The sequence below is a fragment of the Mytilus californianus genome, unplaced genomic scaffold (assembly GCF_021869535.1).
Source record: "Mytilus californianus isolate M0D057914Y unplaced genomic scaffold, xbMytCali1.0.p SCAF_5, whole genome shotgun sequence".
NCBI lineage: Eukaryota > Metazoa > Mollusca > Bivalvia > Mytilida > Mytilidae > Mytilus > Mytilus californianus.
Genome location: NW_026262701.1, coordinates 14200899 through 14226173, shown reverse-complemented (window position 1 = coordinate 14226173; position 25275 = coordinate 14200899). Strand labels below are relative to the sequence as shown.

General features: G+C 32.5%; 2 protein-coding genes across 4 annotated transcripts; both read right to left on the bottom strand.

Moving 5' to 3' along the window:
• Positions 1-40: 40 nt before the first annotated feature.
• On the bottom strand, positions 41-8575 carry LOC127702276 (oncoprotein-induced transcript 3 protein-like). Of its 3 annotated transcripts, XM_052206404.1 has the most exons (6): positions 8476-8575; positions 7624-7674; positions 4560-4677; positions 2271-3571; positions 798-1048; positions 41-494 (listed from the first exon to the last, which is right to left on the bottom strand). In XM_052206404.1, exons 4-6 carry the CDS (start codon positions 2924-2926, stop codon positions 370-372), a joined length of 1032 nt encoding a protein of 343 aa, XP_052062364.1. In that variant the 5' UTR covers positions 2927-3571; positions 4560-4677; positions 7624-7674; positions 8476-8575; the 3' UTR covers positions 41-369. The 3 variants fall into 3 exon arrangements, with proteins under 3 accessions (XP_052062364.1, XP_052062367.1, XP_052062365.1); XM_052206407.1 differs by lacking the exon at positions 7624-7674 and having other exon boundaries at positions 8476-8568; XM_052206405.1 differs by lacking the exons at positions 7624-7674; positions 8476-8575 and adding an exon at positions 4820-4914.
• Positions 8576-12125: 3550 nt separating this feature from the next.
• LOC127700417 (uncharacterized) lies at positions 12126-25249 on the bottom strand. Its single transcript, XM_052203861.1, has 6 exons — positions 25123-25249; positions 20697-20877; positions 20013-20184; positions 19451-19574; positions 17478-17606; positions 12126-14682 (listed from the first exon to the last, which is right to left on the bottom strand). The coding sequence occupies exons 1-6, from the start codon at positions 25155-25157 to the stop codon at positions 14349-14351; spliced, it is 975 nt and encodes a 324-aa protein (XP_052059821.1). The 5' UTR covers positions 25158-25249; the 3' UTR covers positions 12126-14348.
• Positions 25250-25275: the final 26 nt, after the last annotated feature.

The following is a 25275-nucleotide window of genomic DNA, read 5'->3' as shown; positions in this document are numbered from 1 at the left end:
GGAAATACTGTATTTGTCTTTATGAAAGTATATACAGATATTTCTGAAAACATTTTTTCTTTAATTTATAAAATTATGAACATAAGCACAATTAAGTCTTTAAATCATTATCAAAACTATTTGAATATAAAAAAATGAACAGAAATTTGTAAGTAATTACTGGTTGAAAGCTAATCAATTGTAAATAGACTGAAATTAATCTAAAAATCACAAATAATTTATCACAAATAAAAGATTTGTGTTATGTTCTGGGTTTCGATAATCACATATATTCTAATTACTTAGGAATTATGCATGGAGTTCTCTGATTATATAAATAAAACACACAAAAAAGTGTTTTGTTCTGATATGGTTGTTTTCCAATGTTTTCTAAAATGTGGAACCGGAAGTTGAGGCACTAGACTTGCGTTTCCATCCAATTATAGCAATTACAGTGGCAACCACAGCTACACTTGCACAAACACCTGCTACAACTGTTGATACTTGCAGACCACCTGAAATACACATAAACAGTTCAATTACTTTGTTTGTTATACATTCGTTTTTTAATGAATTTTTGTTTAATTAATTAGCATTTTTTTTAATTTCGCCATCAATTAAAGCTTTCAAAAAATCCTGTGTATTGATTCTTAGATTTGATATTTTTGTTGTCGGGTTGCTGTCTATAACCCAAATCTCATTTTATTTAGATTAAATTGATTTAAGCATGCCCAGTCAGTAACATTATTTATTGTTGTTCGGTGTGCTTCAAGCCATATTTGGTAGTTAACCAATATAACACCTTATAATTTGTGTACCTTTATCCGCCACTAATACATATGGTCCCCCAGATACAAGATGGCTACCGCCGTCCTCTTTGGAAACATCACGGCGGTGTCTGTGGGCACATCCAGTGACACACTGTGGATTTGTAGGAGAACACACTGAAACTTGGCAGTGAATGTAGACAATACCACCTGGACTGGTTCGGAATTCAAATGCTCGAACACTGAACCTAACTTCATCAAATGATGATGGATATACTTTGACTGCAGGGGATGCTGGACAACTGAAATAAAATAAAGGACAATACACATATACATTCTAACTAAGTTTTACTTCGAAAGGTTGTATTTACTCCATTTTGGTGGCTAATTGTTTTCCATCGAAAAATATTGCTTGTCACTTAACGTCCAGTGGCACATGTTTCGCACAAAAAGAGATACGAACAAGCTGTATTTATAAAAGCACAACATTCAGAATGGAATCCCGAGGACAAGACATTAACACAATGAATTAAAAACAATGTGTTTATTGAGGAGAAAAGAGATAAAATATCCTGACTTCATGGTTTTATAATGCAAAGCTGGCGAATGTGAAATAACAAATTTGTTGGGTTGCTGCATATTTTCCACATTTCATGTTCGTAATCAAAAGTAGGTTGACTATTGGATTACGTTTGGTCAGAGACATATAATAATACTTATTATATGTCTCTGGTTTAGTTGAATGTATTGACGAAAAACACCGTCGTGCAAAGTCATGACCTTTGATATTAACTTTTATATCAAGGTAGATACAATTGCTCTTTTAAACTGGTTGCTAACCTCTTCAGGTGCACCTCTAGGTTAGTATAGACTTGAGCTAAAATAAGAAATTCAGGAAGTGCACATCATGTCATGATCAGTTACGCCGAGAGAATTTCAAGTTTTAAGCCCACTTCCAACGTTGCTGAGTTGTTATTAACTCAAAAGTAAAAAACCAAATATATAGTACTTAAAAAGTAAAGCTGGACTCTTTTAAATTATCATTTTATTAATAACGCCCCCTCCCCCAAATTTCCATTGTGACATCACCGAAAGCGACAAATTGTCAACTATGTATATGTCAGGAACCACACGACAGGTGCAACTATAGTGGAACAGGAATGGCTTACCCCTTCTGGAGCACTTATCAGTCCAACCCGGTTTTTGGTGACTCGGGTTCCCGTTGCTAAGTCTTTAGTTGTCTGTGTAATGTTTTGTAGACCTTTTGCATGCCTTTTCGTCGTTTTTTTAGGCATGGTATTCTGTTTTTTCATCGACTTGTGAATTGTATTGTCCCTTTGATAGTGTTGGGTAATACAGCAAACAAACTTTGATTATATTACATTTAAACAACCCCAAAAATTACACCTCTTAGTGGAAACGGTGGTTTCCGGGTTTTTTTTCGAATATGTCCTCAAATTTTGTAGAAAAAACAACCGATTGGAATTTTAAATACGGCCACAATCGTTCATCTTATTAGCTTACCCGTGGTCAAGAAGCTGATAAATTCGACCATCCGCCGGCATAATTGACGGTGTTGCCACACATGAGTCCACCTTTACTGCCACATCTGTCGAATTAACATGCATTGCATGGAGTATGAAATACATATCCTTGTTTATTTCTACTTCGTTTGGGAAGGAATGGACTGGAAGAGGGGTAACAAACTTGCCAGTTTTATACTGTTCTAGCTGAACGTCCATGTGCCCATATCGCTTTTCGTAGAACCTTACTCGCGACTGCGCAGGTCTGTATAAAGTTGTTATATTTTGTCTTCGAGGATAGATACACTGCACCGGAATTACCTCAGAATTAGGACTATCGAAGTCGATAGAGCTGTTGGTTAATGCTTGATTGCTTGATGATCCAGATTTGTGTAGAATTAGTTCATTCTCGAATATGACTTCATCCTTGGTGAAGATCACGGTTGTTCCGCACGATGTGTGTGAAATGGTCGAAACATAATGGGTACCGTTGTCCTGTACTTGGCAGTGAGGATCACGCCATGTCGAATAATAATGTGACAACAGATCTGATGGAATAAACACGGATATGGAATCGGACAGACAACTAACATCATGGCGCTCCGGAACAGACGTCAAGTTCCATCTAACACTATCTGTAGTTGATTCTGAAATCATAGTAAAGTAAATTATAAACGCCCTTTTTTAGAAGTTTAGAAACCTGGAAATAAATCTTATAATTAGTAAATGATTGGTGATGATGAATGAAGGATGGGATGAACCTATCATGTCTCGCGTGATGTTGGCTCTCCCGTGAGAGTCCTTGTAATTTGTCAGTCATGTCATGTCTTTCAGTTCTCTCCATCTGTGTCTTCTCTGTATATGTTCCTCTTCTGTTTCTTCATCTGTTCTTCAAATGTTCGCGTTTTGTAAAATGGAAAAGAAAAATAAGTATAAGATTACGAATGTATATATATGATTAATTAAAATGCAAGCCTTTTTAAAATTAAGTCAATGTATTTTTTTTTCTCCAAATATTTGATAGTTTACAAAAACTGATTTTCAAAAGACTGGGCCTTTACTAGTGAAACCTTCTAAATCAACACCCATTATATAGTCATTTTAACGAAATTAAGAATATGTTATTCGACCTCAATTAAAAAAAAAATAACCGTCTTCAGATAAGTTTTACTTTTTAGTGATACTTAGATATCTTCTTGCTTGTTTGTCCAAAGGAAATTAGAAAATTAGTAATCACACATAAGCCACAACTCATACCTTGTTATTTCTAGTCTTTTCTGCTTCCATATGTTAGACTGGTTTCTAAAAAGAGAAAGAGCACAGACTATGAGATTGTGAACCAATCCGCCCGAAAACCATGCAAAAGGCTACAAATGCAATGTTATCATATTGACCTCAAATTTTACTTACATTCTACCTTCATGACAACTTCTCTCTGTACAAATTGTTTCTTTTTTTATGAATACTCAATGATACTAGTCTCTTAATGGAGCGCCATCTATATATAGCCATTCATGGTCAAAATGAAGCTGAAAAGTAGGCAACTTTAGCAGTTTTAGCTGATATCATTGTTTATTATAATGTTACTGTTTGATTGTTAAGCTTATGTTGCAATACCATTTTTTAACTGTCAGAATATGTTAATACATGTTTTCCTGTAAGATTAAAAAAATATAAAAATATTAAAAGATTCCAAAAGTTCCCCCTGCCATTTCGACATTTTTTTTTATTTGCACATGCATAAAATATTGTTCGATGTACATGTTTTTACAAAATTTAACATTAAAGGCCACACGGAACCTTAAACAAATTAACTTGAAAGATTTACTCAGCCTTACATTCGATGGATATTTGGTTCCGGTTTAGAATAATCTTCCTACAATATTTTAGATAATTTCTCAAAATTTCTCCAAAAATATAAAAGACGTCAATTTTAAGACTTGTTCATTAACTAGAATGCTTAAAAGCATGGCATATATACACCAAAACCACAGGCTGAAAAAAATACCTATATACTTTAATATAACATGTTATATAGAGGTATAGATAGGGAAACTCAGAGACAAGTGCCTGTGACCAAAACGCATTTATGAACTGTGAATTCAGTTTAGTAAAGATGCCAAACTGACTGTTATGAAATAAAATAGGAAAAAATGGCACCACCCTTTTAAATCAATAGTTAAAAATGATGGTGTAAAGTGAATTTGACCTGTATTTGTGTACTTCCCCGTCCTTTGGTCTCTGTTAGATATCATACTACACCTCCTCTATTTTACATCATGATGCTTACCTTTGCCGACTGCATTGCACATTTGTTGCGTCCTGATGAATTAGTTAAAAGTGTGTCACATCTTCCTCGTTGCTGTTCCAAAGGACAAGCCATTAAATAATTAATGAACCTTTTAGGCCTGTAACAGACAAAAAAAAAACAGAGGTAAAAAAAAAACAATTACAAACGGCAAAAAAGAGACAATTACAAACCGGAAAAAGTTACATGTTAAAAATTAAGTTACATGTCGGTCTCTTTAGATTTACATTAAACGTCCTTACCTTTCATGTAAATACACGAAACTTGGGATATTTTTCAAATACGTGTTATCGTTTTAAGATTACGATATCTTCTTTATCGTGTTACGTGTCTTTTTATACAGTGGCGATCCCTATAAAGCTTATCTACTTCCTTGTAGCTTAAGTGTCTAATACAAGTGGCTGAAACTACAATAAAAAGCTTTATGCTTATGTTAATTTGTCCACACGTTCGGCATGGAAGTTGCGAAATAATGGTTTTACCAAATCTTATCCTTAAGTACCTATAATGATGACACATGTTGACAAGTACCTATAATGATGACACATGTTGACAAGTACCTATAATGATGACACATGTTGACAAGTACCTATAATGATGACACCTGCTGACAAGTACCTATAATGATGACACCTGTTGACAAGTACCTATAATGATGACACCTGTTGACAAGTACCTATAATGATGACACCTGTTGACAAGTACCTATAATGATGACACCTGTTGACAAGTACCTATAATGATGACACCTGTTGACAAGTACCTATAATGATGACACATGCTGACATACAGAAAACACTAGTATAATAGTATGAACATTCATAGCAATATTTCACCATTAACATCAAGATTCTCGAACTGGTGTATGTATCCCTCCTGTCTCTCACCACACACACACGCTCACTCATACGCAAGTTTGGCATAGTGTTTACCCTTTGAGTTTCCAATTTTCAGCCAAAACGTAACAAGAGCGCACACGCTTAAATGTCTCTCCTGTGAAACTGAGCATGATTGAATTTTTGAATTGAAAGTCGTTAAGATATAAAAGTTTATAACAAATACATGTACCATATCAATGATCTATGTACATGAGGTGAAGGCCAGATGAACCCTGTCAGACAAGCATGCACACCTTACAATCATTCAATACACTCAATATTGTTAACTGATTGTGCTTATATTATCTATCTGAGAAACAGACCTTACCGCAATCTCTCAATATTTTACCACTGAACCATGAAATGAGGTCAGGGTCAGGTGAACCTTGGCACACATTCATTAACACCTTGCAATACTTTCATACACCAAATTAAGTTGACCTATTGTTATATTATCGGAGTTGCAGAATAAACCACAAAAAACTTAACATTGACCACTGAACGATGAAAATGAGGTTAAGGTAAGATGAACCCTGACTATATAAATATAGCAGACATGTACACCTTACAATCATTCCATACACCTTATATGGTTGACTTATTACTTTTAGTATCTGAGAAACGGACCAAACCAAGAACACTTAACATTGACCACTGAACCATGAAAATGAGGTCAATGTTTGAGGAAACCTACCAGCATACTAATTAAGCTTCTATACTTTTGAAATATAAAGCTTTAAACAAAAAAGAATACGCTGCCGCAGGATTGATATCCATATGTCTCGCATTCTGTGACTTTTTTCGCCCGCGAGACAAAAAGTATGTGAAAAACTTGAGTTATTATATAAAAGTGACATTTTCCCCATTTCCTTTAAACTAGATGCTCCCAAGAGCCTGTGTCGCCCACCTGTTCTATGTGCCTCTGCAACAAATGGTCACTCTATGACAAAGAGTAGGATCCTTTTTGTTGTTTACAATTTCTCTCTACTATTACTTTAGCCAAAAATGCAAAAAATTGGGTAAAACATTATCATCATTTAAGGGAAGTAAGTCAGTAACTCTTATAAGGACTGGACTGACTATTTCAGCTGTGTGATTCATATGTAGATCTTGTCTTGCAGATTATTTTATGTTGGTAATTTCTCTCTATGTATTATAGTTTTCGAGATAATATATATATATATTATATATATATATATATATATATCTTAATGGACGGTAGGTAGATCTCATCATTCTGAACATGTATTATAGTTTTCGAGATAATATATATATATATTATATATATATATATATATATATATATATCTTAATGGACGGTAGGTAGATCTCATCATTATGAACACTTCTGCCCCTGTCATACATTTTAATAAACAATACTTGCATATTTAACCTTGGTGGCCATGCAAATTGGCAGGCTGGATCACCGAACACATCTTATTTAAACTACAGATTCAAGGATGATTGTTGACAAGTTTGGTTTTCTTTGGGGCAATAGTTTCAGAGGAGAAGATTTTTGTAAAAGATAACGGACGACGGACACCAAGTGATTGCAAAAGCTCACACTGGCCATTTAGGCCAGATGAGTTATTAGCCTAGTGAGATTGATATTTTTGCTTTTTGAATTTTGATTGTTAATTAATTAAATAACAGGATAAACAAGCAAATATACTGACAAACTATAATTTCTTAATTCTTCTTTTTCGTGTAACGGTAAGTACTTATTCATTGATTTACAGGCTATGAACCAGTGTCATATGAAATAGAAATGGAACTGATTTTTTTAACAGGGAAGTGTTATATTTTCTGCGTTAGATACAGCTGGATTTCATTGTATTTTCTGATGGCGTGTTTTTCTAAGAGGGTCTATTTGGGGTCATTTACTTTTTTGTTGTTTAATTTTTATGCCATTTTTCTCTATTCTTTATATATTTTGCCCATTTTTCTCTATTCCTTATATTTTAGCACCCAATTATTTTCTATTCTTTATTATTTTTGCCTATTTTCTCTCTCCTTTATATTTTGTTCCTTTATTCTGCACTTTTTACGCAATGTTCTCTATTCTGTAAACCCCATCCAGACCCTCATATATAATACTAAAGCTTCCTGAATTTAGAGATATCTGAAACTAGAACAATGTGTTGACTTGCTACAGGAAATGTACGTACGTCACTATAAGTTCGATCCTCTTCAGTGTAAAGGCTTTGGTCCAGGAAAGTCTACGACAAAACAAAATTATTAAAATTAGAGCACCTGACCCATTTATGTTTGCACCGACAAAGGATGTTTTATATAAACCGTATAAAATGCAAACACAAGTGAATTCTTTCCAAATTTTGTCTTCAAAGCGAGAAAAAGCTTAATCAGTTTTTACATGAAATAGAGAGGGACATTTTATCTTAAACAGGTGTCTCCCAGATAGGAAAAACTTTTATCTCATAAGTTAAACATTGTATCTATGATACAATTTAAGGATATTGCAATGTACAAATGAAATATCTTTCTTCAATTTTGTACGGTGAATCAGTGATACGGAAAATTATTTATATGTAGAGATTTCTATGGTTACCGATTAATTTCTCTATTAGGACATTAAAAATAATCAGAAGGGAAGTTAAAGATTACTGCAGTCTTTAAATAGTTCGTTTGAAAGTAACACCTATAATTGTCCGCATTTTACGATTTATATACATGTATATAAAACTAAGGAGATGTGGAATAAGATAACTATTAACCAAAGATGAAATAACGTGGATGTAAGCAACATTTACAGTAGGTCACTGTATGTTCTTCAAAAATGAGCAAAACCTATACCATATAGTAAGCCAAATAAAAGCTAGGACCCGATATGATAAAATGTAAAACAATTCAAACATTAAAAAAAATCAACGGTCGGATAATAATATAACAATAAAAGAAAAGCAGCCAACAACAACCACTGATTTACAGCAATCCGTGCATTTCCTGTAATTCAGTGTGTTGCACAATAGCTATATAATTCATTTTAAAAGTATACATACCTCACCGTTGCAGAAAATTGAGTTAAAGAATTTCGTTCTAACGTTGTCACAAATATTCATCCATTCAACAACTTCCCTTTGCTTTATAGATTTCGGAAGTGCTTACACTGAAATGTCAAGTATCTGGTTAAATTTTCAATCATGAGGGGAGTCTATTTTAGGACTTCGTTTTATGTTTATACTGGGAACTTTTTTCCCATTGAGATCTAAACGTACATATCCTGAGACGATCAAATGGATTCCTACTTTAGTCTTTTTTTTATGCGAGTACCTTAAAGTAAGCCGTTAATTTCTTTCTGTTGACATAGTAAAAAATTTAGGAGTTATGATTGGCTAGATTGTATAAAAGCACGTTTAACTGTTGCTATGGTAATGCGTATAAAAAAATGATAATCAAAAATTAAAAAAGGGTTATAAAATATTAAAAGATGAATACAAATCGTTTTCCTAATGTGAATTGTTGAATGAAGATGGAGTTGATTTCATTTTATAAACGTAGAATCAATTTTCAACTTTTCATAGATTCAGTACTTGTGCCAATTAAGAAAGCTGTCCTGTTAGGTGATATTTAAAGTAACTGTGTCAGTAAAAAATCCTGTCATGTATTGTGATATTTAGAGTAACTGTGCCAGATAAGAAAGCTGTCCTGCTATATGTGATATTTAGAGTAACTGTGTCAGTTAAGAAAGCTGTCCTGTTATATGTGATATCCAGGATGACTGAAACAGTGAAAAAGTTATGAAAATATATAGAGTAACTGCATCAGTGTAGTTACTTGATATGGAGGGTTAATCATTGTAGAACGCTGCTCTGCTATGTGATATACAGGGTAGCTGTATTAGTGTAGGAAGCTGTCCTGCTATGTGCTTCGTAGGGTAACTATTACTGTTAAAAGCTGCCCTGCTTTGTCATATGCAGGGTAGCTGTAGCAGTGTAGAAAGCTTCCCTACTATGTGATATACATGGTAACTTTATCAGTGTAGAAAGCTACCCTGCCTTGTGATGTAAAGGGTTATTGCGTCAGTGTAGGAGGCTATTCTGCTATACTAAATGTAGGCTAACTGTATCGGTGAAGAAAGCTTACCTGGTTTGTGCTATGAAGGGTAACTATCTGTGTAGAAAGCTGTCTTGCTTTGTGATATGAGGTTAACTGTATTTTAAAATGAGAAAGCTGTGCTGCTATGCAAGATGCAGGGTTACTGTATCAGTGTAGAAAGCTGTCCTACTATATCATATGCTGGGTATCTGTATCAGTTTATAAAGCTGCCCTTCTGTGAGATATGCAGAGTAACCATCAGTTCAGAAAGCTGGCCTGATATGTGATATACAGGGTAACTGAATCAGTGTTGAGAGCTTTCCTGGTATCTTAATACATAGAAACTGTATCAATGTAGAGTGACTCTGATATGCAATGTGCAAGGTAACATAAAGTGTCGAAATCTGCCCTGCTATGTCTGATGTAGGGTAACTGATTAAGTGTAGAAAGCTTCTAGTTTTTGAAATATCTAGTAACTGTATCAATGTAGAAAGTGGCCATGCTATACAATATGCAAGGTAACTTAAAGTGTTGAAAACTGCCATGCTATGTCAGATGTAGGGCAACTGAATAAGTGTAGAAAGCTACCTGCTATATGATGTACAGAGTAACTGTACCAGTGTAGAAAGCTACATGCTATATAATATACAGGGTAACTGTACCAGCGTAGAAAGCTACCTGCTATATGATGTACAGGGTAACTGTACCAGTGTAGTAAGATATCTGCTATATGATATACAGGGTAACTATACCAGTGCAGAAAGCTACCTGCTATATGATATACATGGTAACTGTACCAGTGTAGAAAGCTACCTTTATATGATATACTGGTTAACTGTGCCAGTGTAGAAAGCTATCCTGCTATATGATATACAGGGTAACCATACTAGTGTAGAAAGCTACCTGCTATAGGATATACAGGGTAATAATACCAGTGTAGAAAGCAGCTATCCTGCTATATGATATATATTTTAACTGTATCAGTGTAAAAAGCTACCTGCTATGTGATATACAGGGTAACTGTACTAGTGTAGAAAGCTATCCTGCTATGTCCTATCCAGGATAACTATCAGTTTAGAAAGCTGTCCCGCTTTGTGACATGTGGAGTAGCTTTATCAGTGAAGATAGATGTATTTTAATGTTATTCAGGGTAAATGGTTAAATGAGGATAGTTGTCCTATCACATGATATTCAAGGTTATTTTGTCCAGTTTAAAAGCTGTATTATATATGTGTTATTCAGAGTAATTGTATCTAGTGTTGAGGACAGTCTAGTTATGTGTTGTCAAAGGTATCTATATCTAGTGTTCTAGTGTAGAATGCAGTCTGTTTATGTGTTATTCAGTGTAATTGTATCTAGTGTAGAGGACTGTCTGTGATATGTATATTTGGGGTTATTGTATCTAGTGAAGAGGACAGTAGGATATTGCAATGTACAATGAAATATCTTTCTTCAATTTTGTACGATGAATCAGTGAGATGGGAAATTATTTAAAGGTAGAGATTTCTATGGTTACCGATTAATTTTTCTATTAGGACATTAAAAATAATCAGACGTGAAGTTAAAGATTACTTCAGTCTTAAAAACAGTTTGTTTGAAAGTAACACCTATAATTGTCCGCATTTTACGATTTATATACATGTATATAAAGATAAGGAGATGTGGTATAAGACAACTATTCACCAAAGATGAAATGACATGGATGTAAGCAACATGTACAGTAGGTCACCGAATGTTCTTCAAAAATGAGCAAAACCCATACCATATAGTAAGCCAAATAAAAGGCCCCAACATGATGAAATGTAAAACAATTCAAACATGAAAATCAACGTTAATGTAATGTAATGTGTACATTTGGGGGTAATTGTATCTAGTGTAGAGGACTGTCTGTAATGTGTATTTTTGGGGTAATTGTATCTAGTGTAGAGGACTGTCTGTAATGTGTATTTTTGGGGTAATTGTATCTAGTGTAGAGGACTGTCTGTAATGTGTATATTTGGGGTAATTGTATCTAGTGAAGAGGACAGCAAGTCATATGTTATTTAGTGTAATTGTATCTAGTGTAGAGGACTGTCTGTAATGTGTTATTTAGGGTAATTTCATTTAGTGTAGAGAACAGTCAGTAATATGTATATATGGGGTAATTGTATCTAGTGTAGAGGACTGTCTGTAATGTGTATTTTTTGGGTAATTGTATCTAGTGTAGAGGACAGTAAGTCATGTGTTATTCAGGGTAATTGTATCTATTGTTAAGGGCTGACTAGTTCTGTGTTATTATGTGAGTAACATACTGTTTAAGTTTCACAAAATTCTGTCATGTTGTTCAGGAGCAGTTGTGGATACAAAAGTGGGACAGAGGGATAAATGACTAACAAACAGACTTCATCACTATATACAGCTCGCTTGAGAAAGCAAGGGGTATTTTAAGGGACAAGAAGTATATACAGACATTTATGTACAGTGAAATGATAAAGTTGAATTGTTAATGAAGACAACATCAAATGAACCAAAAGATGTATGACAAGAGAACACCAAACACTGCAGACAATTAAACAAAAAGGTTTACTAGATGACAGCCCAAAAGTGGTCAAGTATTACAGACAGTAAAGCAAAATGATTTTAACTATCTACTCATTAAAAATCAATTCAATATAATAATACAATTCAGGATTAGATACATTTTGTACAGTAAGCTCAACCACTTTTAAAGTAGTACCAAATTATGCCAATATCGAGTTTTAAAAAAGATTAATATACATGGGAAATATTTTTACAGATATGACATCAGAATTGGAATTTATAAAAATATTCAAACAGCCTTACTACTACTCATAGTCTGACAAAAACTAGAAATGTTGTCCTGTTTATTTCATCAAACAGGAAGATTTGAGTCTTCAGAGTCTTCAACACCAACCAAACAAAACTTGATATAAACTGTAGTGTTATGTTGATCATTGATACATATATCTTCTACAATGGAAGTGACAGTTTCAAATAAATAACAAACTTGTAAATCATGTTTAATTTCTATTAAATGTAGATAAATTAACTATGAATTGTATAAATTTTAAGATTTCATATGAATTCATGCTAACTCACTATTTTGAACGTTTAAGTTGTATGGAACAATGAATAGTCATACAAATCATAGATGTGTTTTTACTCTCTTTTTTTTCGTAGGAATTGCCAAAATTTAGTTAGGAATCTGAAAGTTATGTTTCACATTCATCAGCTACTATCTTTTATTTGACCAGTAAATACCAGTAAATATAAATTTAAAAATTACCTACAAGTTTTGTATATAAATTATTCTTGTGACTTTAGAAATAAGCAAAATTGTTAAAAATCAAATCAACTAATAATTTGTCCATTTTTTTTTTTTAGTTCTGCTAAAACTTACATCTGAGATGCTGTTAACCTGAAGCATGGTCAATATGTAGCTTATCCCTTTGCATATTCTATTTACATACATAGACTATTGTTAACTAATTTCTTGACCATCTTTTTTGGAACATTTCATCTGTGAAGCATGGATATGAAATTACAACACCCTCCTGGTCCCAATAATTCATGAAATGTAGGTCATAGCTGCCTTATTATAGTAAGAACTTTCATGGTGCAATTTTAATCAAATACCATTATTCATCAATAATTATACCATGACTCTGATGCAAAACATATACTGTCCCTTTATGCTTAATTCACTAAATAGATTATTAACAATTATATGTACAGTTTTTACACTGTTTCATTAAGTTAAAGCTTGTATAAGCTACTTTTGCACTTAAAAAGTTTTCAAAGAGTTTTCATTTTACTACTGGGAAATTTCCATTCAAAATGTTCTTGGATTATGGGGGGGGGGGGAGAATGTTCATGTAGAAGGAAATCTTTTTTTTCCTTTATTGGTTCGCTACAGAAGATTGAAAAACTGACAAAAATCATTTTAATTTTTTATAACACTGAGGATATCAAAATGGCTGAAATCCATAACATAAAATTTGGTTTATATGCTATATTAATAAATTATAAATAAGAGTTATACCAATAAAGTGTCAGATCTGCTTATATGCTAGATGCCTTGTATTCTTAGAATATGAAATTTTACTGTAAATCAATAACTTAAAAATATCTCCACTCAGAAATTAAAACAATGCTATTCTTGAGTCTCATATAGTTTCTCTATACTGATGGTATCACATATTTATACTTTAAATTATTTACATGGTATACTGGGAGGTTGTATGACAGCCATTTTACAGAATCTGATAAGACAATATTACAGGTCTACAGAATGGTATACTGGGAGGTTGTATGACAGCCATTTTATAGGATATGATAAGACAATATTACCTACAGAATGGTATACAGGGAGGTTGTATGACAGCCATTTTACAGGATCTGATAAGACAATATTTACATCAGATCCTCATGTCTGCCATCTCTGTGTATTCTTTTGTTTAAATGGTTTTTGATAAAAAAAAAAAAAAGAAATCACATTCTTTTATATATTAACCCCCCCCCCCCCCTTTATGATCTGATAACATTCATACAGGGGAACAAGTAGTCGAAAACAAAACAGTTTCAAATGTCTGATTAAAAATAAAATTATTTTTTTTTAAAAATCTAAAAAAAAAAAATAAGTACATTATAAAATATCACATTTGGTAATCTTCATCCTAACAAACATATTCTGTTGACTTAATTTTTATTTATAAGTCAAAGGTCAATACTCTTCATAATTCTAATTATACAAAATGTTTACTCTTTTTCTTGTAATTATTCATGTAAACGAGAATCAACTAGTCTAGGATTAAATGCTTGGAATAATTTTTGGTTTTCAGTTATCAAGATCAACAAAGTAATAATCACACAGTAATATAGGACACTCTGTAAATTCCACTCGATAGTCGTAGTATAAGTCTATTTCATCTGGTTCGTCCATTGTATCTCCCCATAATTCCCTCAGCTCTGTATCCTCTTCTATCCTAGATTCAGCAACTCGCCTGTCATCACGGAAAATTGACAGTTTTGTTGATGCAATGCCTGTGTCCTGTATAATCATCTGAATTAGACTGTATATTGTTGTGTAAGCATTAGCAGTCACTTTTATGTGTGAAGGATGTTTTGATGTATTCTTGAAGGTTATGCAAATTAGATTAATTAAAATGTCCCTGAAAAAGATAAATATTATAACTGTACATACATATATCCAATTCAATGCGTTTCAGTTTGAATAAATATTAACATGAGATGAAAATCTGTATTTGGAGGGCTGATAAGCATAGTATTGTCAACTTATTTTTGCCTTCTTTTTAATTTCATTAAAATAACAGACCATAATTATGATGATAATAATCAGTTATACAGGTCACATATGGTCTGTCTTTAATCAAAAATATAACAGTGAGTAAATACAAGTTAATAAAATATAATAAGATGTAAAATGTTACACAATGAATAGCTAGCTTGCTTGCAATTAATTTTTCTACTCTGAACAAACATGACCTATCTATAACCGGTATAATTCAGTCAGAAGTATTATACTGTCTAAAATTGCTCATAATATGAAAACAAATTTGTTGCCCAGACAAACTGAGCTCTGTGTAACACTCTAATCAGTCAAAGGGAAATAATTCAGTTGCATTTTTTGAGAGCAAACATACTTTGATCAATTAAAGGGAGACAAATCGAAGATATTTCTGAGTTTTTTTTTTAAGAGAAGTGTTTAATTTTAATAGTTAAAGTTACATTTGGCTTTCTTCACTATGCCCTTTGAAGATAGAAATTCCTTGGTAATTGAAAAAAACTTTTAAAAAAACAAACTATAATTTAAGGTGTTCTCTTGAATGAATTATCATTTGAATGAAGTTTCAAAAACTGATAAGTATCAAATATTTGAATTTTACAGTGCATGTATATTTTGAAAATTTAGCAAAAAACTGGTTCATTTCGTTTATTCCAATTCCTTAGGTAATTTTGTGTTATATGGACTATTTGAAGGTTTAAATGTCCTATAACAGATAGATTTTTTATAAAGTAACAGAAAAGTTAGAATTTGATGAATTTGTTTATTTAAAAAAAATCCCTACCTGTACATAAACCCAAAGAAAACATTCATTATTTTTATTGCTGTTCTTCAAATTTAGTTGATAGTTAGGCATTTAATACAGAGAAAAAGCTGACACCTCACTGCAAGCTTAAGGTAAAGACAGCCCCTATCACCCTTTTCAAATCATATATAAGAAAGCTACATGAGTACTTTAATAGTTAGCTATAGTTCCAATTTAATCAGCACAGACTTTTCCACCTAATGACATGTTTTATCTTAACACAGCAATTTATTGTTGGCTTCAGTGTATTTTGTGTCATGAAGACAATTTTGCCACTAAAATGGTATTTCAGAAGTTATTTTGATTAATAAATCTGATAATACAATATTACCTACAGAATAGTATACTGGGAGGTTGTATGACAGCCATTTTACAGGATCTGATAAGACAATATTACCTACAGAATGGTATACCAGGAGGTTGTATGACAGCCATTTTACAGGATCTGATAAGACAATATTACCTACAGAATGGTATACCAGGAGGTTGTATGACAGCCATTTTACAGGATATGATAAGACAATATTACCTGCAGAATGGAATACCAGGAGGTTGTATGACAGCCATTTTACAGGATCTGATAAGACAATATTACCTACAGAATGGTATACAGGGAGGTTGTATGACAGCCATTTTACAGGATCAGATAAGACAATATTACAGGTCTATGGAATAGTATACCGGGAGGTTGTATGACAGCCATTTTATAGGATCTGATAAGACAATATTACCTACAGAATGGTATACTGGGAGGTTGTATGGCACACATTTTACAGGATCAGATAAGACAATATTACCTACAGAATGGTATACAGGGAGGTTGTATGACAGCCATTTTACAGGATCTGATAAGACAATATTACCTACAGAATGGTATACTGGGAGGTTGTATGACAGACATTTTACAGGATCAGATAAGACAATATTACCTACAGAATGGTATACCAGGAGGTTGTATGACAGCCATTTTACAGGATCAGATAAGACAATATTACAGGTCTACAGAATGGTATACCGGGAGGTTGTATGACAGCCATTTTATAGGATCTGATAAGACAATATTACCTACAGAATAGTATACCGGGAGGTTGTATGACAGCCATTTTACAGGATCAGATAAGACAATATTACCTACAGAATGGTATACTGGGAGGTTGTATGACAGCCATTTTACAGGATCAGATAAGACAATATTACCTGCAGAATGGAATACCAGGAGGTTGTATGACAGCCATTTTACAGGATATGATAAGACAATATTACCTACAGAATAGTATACCGGGAGGTTGTATGACAGCCATTTACAGGATATGATAAGACAATATTACCTTCAAAATGGTATACTGGGAGGTTGTATGACAGCCATTTTACAGGATCTGATAAGACAATATTACCTACAGAATGGAATACCAGGAGGTTGTATGACAGCCATTTTACAGGATCTGATAAGACAATATTACCTACAGAATGGTATACTGGGAGGTTGTATGACAGCCATTTTACAGGATCAGATAAGACAATATTACCTACAGAATGGTATACAGGGAGGTTGTATGACAGCCATTTTACAGGATCTGATAAGACAATATTACCTACAGAATGGTATACAGGGAGGTTGTATGACAGCCATTTTACAGGATCAGATAAGACAATATTACCTACAGAATGGTATACAGGGAGGTTGTATGACAGCCATTTTACAGGATCTGATAAGACAATATTACCTACAGAATGGTATACAGGGAGGTTGTATGACAGCCATTTTACAGGATGTGATAAGACAATATTACCTGCAGAATGGTATACCGGGAGGTTGTATGACAGCCATTTTACAGGATATGATAAGACAATATTACCTGCAGAATGGTATACCGGGTGGTTGTATGACAGCCATTTTACAGGATCTACAATGATCTAGATCTCTCTTTGTTACATCCAAAACCTTTTCCATTTCTTCTTCTTCTTGTTCCATCTCCTCTACCTCACTAAAAAAAAGTCAAGAAGCACCATGGGTGCATTTGCCGCTTTACAATCTATATGGATTTGTAGTAAAAGAAACAGATTTTTGAGTCAGGTACTTGGTTTTTTTTTCAGGTTTTGTGATAATTGTAAGATCTGCTAACAATTTTAGTTTAAATGATGGAAAATAGGTATACAGACATTGACCTTTTTTGACCTACTGACCCCCCAAAAATACTACAGGGATCTTTTTCTTTACAAGGGGCATTCTCAAGCTGAGTTTGATGAATTTTGGACATATGGTTGGATAGATATAACAAAAAAAACAAATTCTGTCTTAATTTCAGTTTATCATTTGCTGCTGTGACCCTGACTCTGACCTAGTGACTTTTAAAATATCAATAGATAACTTCTACATCCAATGAAGCATTGTCACACCAAGTTTTATAAAAGTTGGACAAATGATTCTAAAGTTAAAATCCAAAAACCAAAATGTTGCACGAATTTCTGTCTATTAATAGCTCCTCTGACCTTGACCGTTGATCTATTTACCCTAAATTTTAAGGTTCTTTCTTACCCAATGGGGCATAATCTCACCAAGTTTGGTAAAAATGTTGTTTATGGCTCAAAAGATTTGGTCAGGAAGGTCAAATGTTGACGCCCTGACATCTGGACGGCATTTATCATAATATAAGCGGACTATGACTTTGTTTCAATTCAGCTTATAAAATAAATCATACTAGGAAGATCTGTTTCTTTATACTGAGTATATATCTTAATCATTCCCTATTTCTGCAGTATCAAAACAAAACAAAACAAAAATATTTCAACAGAAGGAATGGTGAGAGTTATTTATCATGTTTAGGAAGCAAATAAAGTACTCTTCACATGGAGGTCTCCAAAAATGATTCAGTTATTGTTTTTCATGATTTCTTCAACAAAAAAAAATGTAGGGCAATTCCTAGAATCTGTCAAAATAAACACTTCTGTCTTTTAAACTACATTGTAATGTATATTATATTATTGTTCTGTTTCTTTTGTTTTTGTTCCTCATTTGAATTTCAAACACATCTTCTGGAAACATTAGAAAAATAAACTACCAGAGGTTTAAATCAACTTTGAGTAGAGACAGAATTTGAATAAGACATAAATTATTTTGATTGCTCAAAAAAAAAATCATGAAGAGATGGCATATATGAAATTATGTGTAAATATAAACAAGCTCCATCAAAAGATAAAAGACTAGTTACTGAACTTGTTCTATCATATTTCCATTTTTCTAAAGTCTGAAAGTGATCATAATCCCTTTTTAAACATTCTATTTCCAAAATTTCAATATTATTTGCATGTTAACATTATACCACGACTCATAATTAAGATAAAATATTGGTTGCCTTTACAGACAAAAATCTGAATAAGGAAAAACAGTTCATGCATCACACTTGCTAACACTCATTAACTAGTTATGTATATAAAATTTTAATCCAATTGTTTCATTTTCATCAATGACTGCAGTAGAAGAATATTAATGGTGTTTTTTGTTTGTTAAAAACAACCTTTGAATTTTAAGAGCTTTTTTATTTTTGCTTTTCAACACTTGACCATATGATTAGATGGTAATTTATTTAACATGAAGTCACATTAAAAACAACTTACTCAAGCTATTAAAGAATTAGAATGTCCCTAAAATATTATAAATATACAAAAAGAGTTTCATCAAAGATATAAGTTTGTCTACATTATAAGGTTGAAAATCTAAGTAACAAGGTTTTGACAGTTTTATTGATCAATTTTCAGTTCCAATGTATTGGAAATGTGCTTATAATTTGTTTGATAATTATCCCATGTACCTCTTTTAATTCAAACCTACATTGCATAATTAAGTCCTTTGTGTAGTTCTGTGTAGTCAATTTCCTCACTATTTTCATTGTCTAACAACTTTGCTAACAGATGACATTGTACTTCACTACAGGGAATCTCCAAGTCAAACATTCCTGAAATACATTAAAACAGAATTATGCCATATAAAACCACTAAAATGTCTTTTATTCTTAACTCTTAAGGCCACGGTACCGTAAATGGACTATGTCACAGATTTTTGTAAAATTTTGCATATAATTTTGGCTCCTTGAACTATAATGGAAAAATGAAAAATATAATGCATTTATCTCTTTAATTCTCTGAAATATTACTGATTAAATTCTTTCAAAATAGGTCCACATCTGTATAGAAAGCACATAAAATTGACAAAAAAAATCTTAAATTTCTCTTCAAATCATAAAATCTATTTTAAATTTCATTTTTGGTAACAAATATATGAAAACACACATGTGTTGCTATGTTTATCCACATCTTTCTTACCTGACTTAAATTCATCATATGTAAGCATACACTCTCCTTCATAATCGTATGTTTTTCCACATCTTTCTTACCTGACTTAAATTCATCGTAAGTAAGCATACACTCCCCCTCATAATCGTATGTTTTGAAAAGTTGCTGGATTCTTACTGCATTAGATTTTAACCATTTGTCCATTTCATATATAAATAGACGAAATGATGGTTTTTCCTTCTTTAACTTTTCTGTTTCTTTTTCTAGTCTTTCCTAAAATTTAAAAATATAAATTTGAATTTGGTTTAGCACTTCATTTCTGTACTGAGATCAAGTTAACTTTAATCTCGGTTCCACAATTTGACAAAGTCTGAGCATCTATCATTTTTAAGTCTTGTAAATAATGTTCTGATTGCCGTCTTTTCTTTCATTGTTTAAGTTAGTGGTCATCCTGTTGGTCACAGCTGCACCATAAAGGTTTTTTATTGCATGATTTACTTTAATGACATAATATCTAGATAGGCATTATTGGGAATGTTTGTGCACTTTCCATTAAAACACAAAAATTGTTTACATATTTATAAAAAGACCACCACTGACAAGATTCCTGACTTTAGATAGGCAAATCAACTTAAGCTTGTGGCAAATTTTTTACTAAACCCTCCCAAATGTATTCTTCAAGATCTCCACCTCTTTGGTAAATAAATTTGATTTACATCAATTATACCATATGTGCTTCACAATTTAAAAATTTGCAGTAACTTCAGCTCTTAAATGTATCTTACCAACTTCTTATCAGCCAATGACACTTTCTTCTTCTTCTTTTTGCCCTTTTTCTTTTTCTTGCCTCCATCTTTTTCTTTAAGATCTACAGTACCATCAGCATTTGTTACAGAAATCAAAGTACCTGGATCAATTTCCCCTGCTTCATCTTTTTCTATTGATGACTTTCCTGCTGTCAACTTCCTATAATTAAAATAAACTTTATTACATGAACAGCTCTTTTTACTGAATTTGATGGAGAGAAATAAATAAGACTTTTATAAGATATTATGTTCATCTCAGTAAGATAGCAATCCAACAATATAAAATAACAAGTGACATCCACTTAATTGCATACTTTTTGGAAAATCATGTTATTTGTAAACGCACAACCATTTCCTTCTCTTCAATATGAATGATTTCTCTTAATTGAATAGGTCAACAGAACAATTCACATTAATTGCATAAAAATATCTGAAATATTATTCAAAGTGTACTATTCTAAAGAAAAAAATGCAAGTCTTTTTGTAATTTCACTTGTAATATTGATTTAAGAAACTAATTTAACCCTGACACATATTCATGTGCTTGTCCCAAGTAAAAAACCTCTCTGTGGTTGTTGTTTGCCATTTATCTTAATAATAAAGAAAAAAAAAATCTTTATCTTAAGAGGATATCATGATAAGTTAAAGGTAATCCGTTTTGTTATTTGTAGAATTTGAGGTTATAAATGACAGATCTTCCACTAACCTCAAATTCTGCAAACAAATAAACTGTTATCACAGAGATATGTCTCGCTTTTTGGTTATTTCGATAATGCAAATGTTGAAATTAAAATAGCAACACTTTTACATGTAAGTTTTGCAAATATTCAAAGTCAATGAATCATGACTGAAGGTACATGTACATGGCCAAACAATCTCCATGGAAATGAGATGTGCCAATGTTAATACAACTGCATACCAAATACCATTGACTTATCATAAGAAGTTCCCTTTAAACAAACCTAAACACAAACTAATACATGTAAACTAAGCAAAATTTCAAATTCAATAAATCATAACTGAGGGGGCGGGGTCAAATAATCTCCATTGTAATGATATGTACCAATGCTAATACAACTGCATACCAAATATCATTGACCTACCACTAGTGGTTCCCCATAAACTGACCTAATCACAAACTAATACATGAAAACTAAGCAAAAGTTTCAAAGTCAATAGACCATGACTGAGGGAGTGGGGCCAAATAATCGCCATGGAAATGAGATATGCCAATGCTTATACCACTGCATACCAATTATCATTAACTTACCACTAGTGGTTCCCTATTAACTGACCTAATTACAAACTTTTACATGAAAACAAAGCAAAAATTTCAAAGTCAATAGACCATAACTGAGGGGGCGGGGCCAAATAATCTCCATGGTAATGAGATGTGCCAATACTAATACAACTGCATACCAAATATCTTTAACTTACCACTAATAGTTCACTATAAACTAGACCTAATCACAAACTAATACATTGTTGACGCCGCTGCCGCCGGAAACAGCATACCTATGGCTCGCTTTTTGACTCTGTCAAGCGAGACAAACAACTGATTACCTCTTGACGTCTATTGGTTAATAGTGTCATTGGGTTGTTGTCTCATTGACTTTTACCCTACATCCTTTATTCCAATCAATGACATCAATGTCTGATTTGACCATTATATTCATTCTATATAACTGATCAAGATCAAAGGGGGAGGGGGAGTAGTGAGTACCCAAAAACTACTTTTAAGCCACATTATATCCCAAATCAGGAACCTGGAATGGTCAGTGTTGTCTTGATGTCTCACATAGATCAGGACATATAGGACATTTATACTAGAAAGATAACTCAAATTTTCAGAGAAAAATTCTTAAGGTCCACCAAAAATTAAGGGTCGGTCTTATGACAATTAACATGTTGATTGCAAATTAAGATTCATAGGTATTTATACTATCCTTTTAGGGTTATCTAAGCAACTGTATCAAAGATGAACATGTCAATTAGTGTAATGGGATGTGAAACTACATGTATCTAACATCAGGGCTCACGCTAGCAGGCGACTGGGACAAATAAGTCGCTTTCCTGTCCATCACTTCGCTTTGCCTGACCGTCAAAAGGGATATCTAGTCGCCCTACTGTTCACAATAGTTGCTTTCTTCATCAGCAATTTTCTATTTTTACTAAGTCGATGAAGCAGAAATTTTTCATTATTAGTAAAGAAATTAAAAGACATAAACAGTCTTACATCCAAACCCTTCAGAGTGAAAATTTCATATCTTCTCTCAATTATAAAATGGTTAAGTAAAGCTGTTAATCTGTCATCTGATGCTGATAAAGGGACAGATAATATTACTTAACAAACAGATGTTTAAAACAAAAAACTGAGTTTGTAATAACAATAGAGATGATAATACACAATGTGTCCAGTTTCTGATATTACCATTCTAGGACAGGAACAATGAAATTAATTGAAATTTTTATTATTTTAACATTTTTATAACTAATCATGGAAATCAAATATTAAAATGGATGAAGGAAAGTTTTTGATGTTATATTTCCCTACGCATTAAAATAAAAATAGAAATTTTTATTTGTCTTCCTATACCGTAATTTTTAATTTGTATTACATGTTTACATTTCTAATTAACTAAATAGTCACATTTGTATATATACAGTTAATTTATTCATGCAACAATTACCACCAATTATCAAGAAAACTAAACATGTGGTATTCATCAACTAACAAACTTATAATTGGAGTGACAAATTTATTTGAAAATTTTGTGTTTTCTAAGTGGTGTTGGTGATTGTGATAAGCTGATTTTCATCCATCATTTTGATGCGAATTCTTGGGCATAGTTGTAGGACTGTAAACAATTTATTTCTTTAGAAAAAAAATTGAACATCTATTTTTGTTTTAAAACTTCTGTAAAACAATTATTATTAATAAGCTGTAAAAATTTGCCCCTTTTATTAGACTGTACACCTCTGTCCTCAAATGCTTAGATTAATAGGACTAATTTGATCCTGATTTTATACACATTTCAACCAAGGAATTCACTTCAGGAGTCTCTTCCAAAGGTAGATTCAACAGAACGGTGTTGGATTAATAGGTGGTTTTAATTATGGGAGAGATTAAGATTTTGATAACAATTTGTATATCAAATTATTTCCCTTTGTACAATTCTAGATAAAATAACAAAAAAACATTTAGAGGGAAAGCTGTCTTCAACAATAGACTGGTGTCAAAACAATTTGTTAAGAGATTGTGCAGATGTTAGTGTGGGAAGTTTGAGGCAATAGACCACTTTCGAGTTCATCCTTCACCGGAAAAAACTCGTCAATTATGCGTGCCTTCATGACGTCATTTACCAGATAGAGGGAATCGCCTGTATCCCTGCACTATTAACGTTCATCAAGCGTCTTAGTGATCGTCATTGTGCAGGATAAACTAGAAATAATGTTTGTTTTGTAAGTACTTAATCACAATTCCCTAATGACAGTAGTGCTGATTGTCAATTATGAGAATTTAATTTGCTGAATAATTCGTGCAATATAGCATTATAGTTTTCCAACCACTTGCTCAACATTGGAACGGAAGTGACGATGCCCCTAAACGCATGAATGATGTTCACTAAAACCAGAGTTTTTGACGGAGATGCATCGAACTCGAAAGTTGTCTATTGGTTGCAGTCAATCTATTTTCTTTCTCAGATGAGTTTATAAAAGTTTTGAAATTCATTAAGCATTGAAACTATACATTATTGTGAGGATTCTGTCATTTTATCCTAAGGTTATTATAATCAGCCTTGACTACCTGATACAGCAAGCATTATTTCTTCAAATAATTACATTACATAATCTATGTTTTATAAGAATCTGTTTTATTTTATTGGCAGACAACAATTGCTAAGCATTCAAATATCATATTCTAATTCCCGATCAAATGCAAAATTCATGCCTGCACATGCGTCCACGAAATGTTACAACAAATGTAACAAGAAAAGAAGAAACAAAAGCATAATTTTTTTGTAATTCTATGCAGTTGAAAAACCTTAATTGTTCTTACTTTCATAGTATGAAGAAAAATGCTTTTAAACCCCAATAAAATTACAAAAAGAAGCATTCAATGTTTAGGTAATTATTTTACAATGAGATATTGTGTATTCTCGCCTTAATACTTTTAAAACATTCTAAAAGCAGGTTGCCTAGAATTCTGGAAAATGCATTTAAGTTGTGAATAATAATTTTGCAAACTGTATAAAAATATTAGTTTGTATTATTCAGAATAATTGCCTATAATGTTCACGTTGAACATTTATGATCTGATAAACACTATGGTGAAGAAGAAATGATTTTAAATTACTATTTTGAACTCTTTGGTACAATATCATAATTCATTTCAATACTTTACTTTTTCTTTCCTCCTTTCTTTTTCTTTAATGGCATTGTGTTATATTTGGGACAAATATACGAATCTCGAAAAAATACAGGATAAAATGCAATTGTTTACAGTCTCCAAGCATTTCCCAAAGGTCAAGGTAAAATGAGGATTATAAAGTGTAAA

Bases quoted from the DNA above. Each gene is read 5' to 3' on its own strand.
- LOC127700417 (XM_052203861.1), bottom strand. From the start codon at position 25,157: ATGCCATTAAAGAAAAAGAAAGGAGGAAAGAAAAA. The intron at 20,878-25,122 runs GTAAAGTATTGA...TTTTAATTATAG, and splicing joins AAGAAAGGAGGAAAGAAAAA to GAAGTTGACAGCAGGAAAGT. The intron at 14,683-17,477 runs GTAATATTGTCT...TATCTTTTTCAG, and splicing joins CCCGGTATACCATTCTGCAG to GGACATTTTAATTAATCTAA.
- LOC127702276 (XM_052206404.1), bottom strand. From the start codon at position 2,926: ATGATTTCAGAATCAACTACAGATAGTGTTAGATGGAACTTGACGTCT. The intron at 1,049-2,270 runs GTAAGCTAATAA...ATTTTATTTCAG, and splicing joins TATCAGCTTCTTGACCACGG to TTGTCCAGCATCCCCTGCAG. The intron at 495-797 runs GTACACAAATTA...TGTGTATTTCAG, and splicing joins TGTATTAGTGGCGGATAAAG to GTGGTCTGCAAGTATCAACA.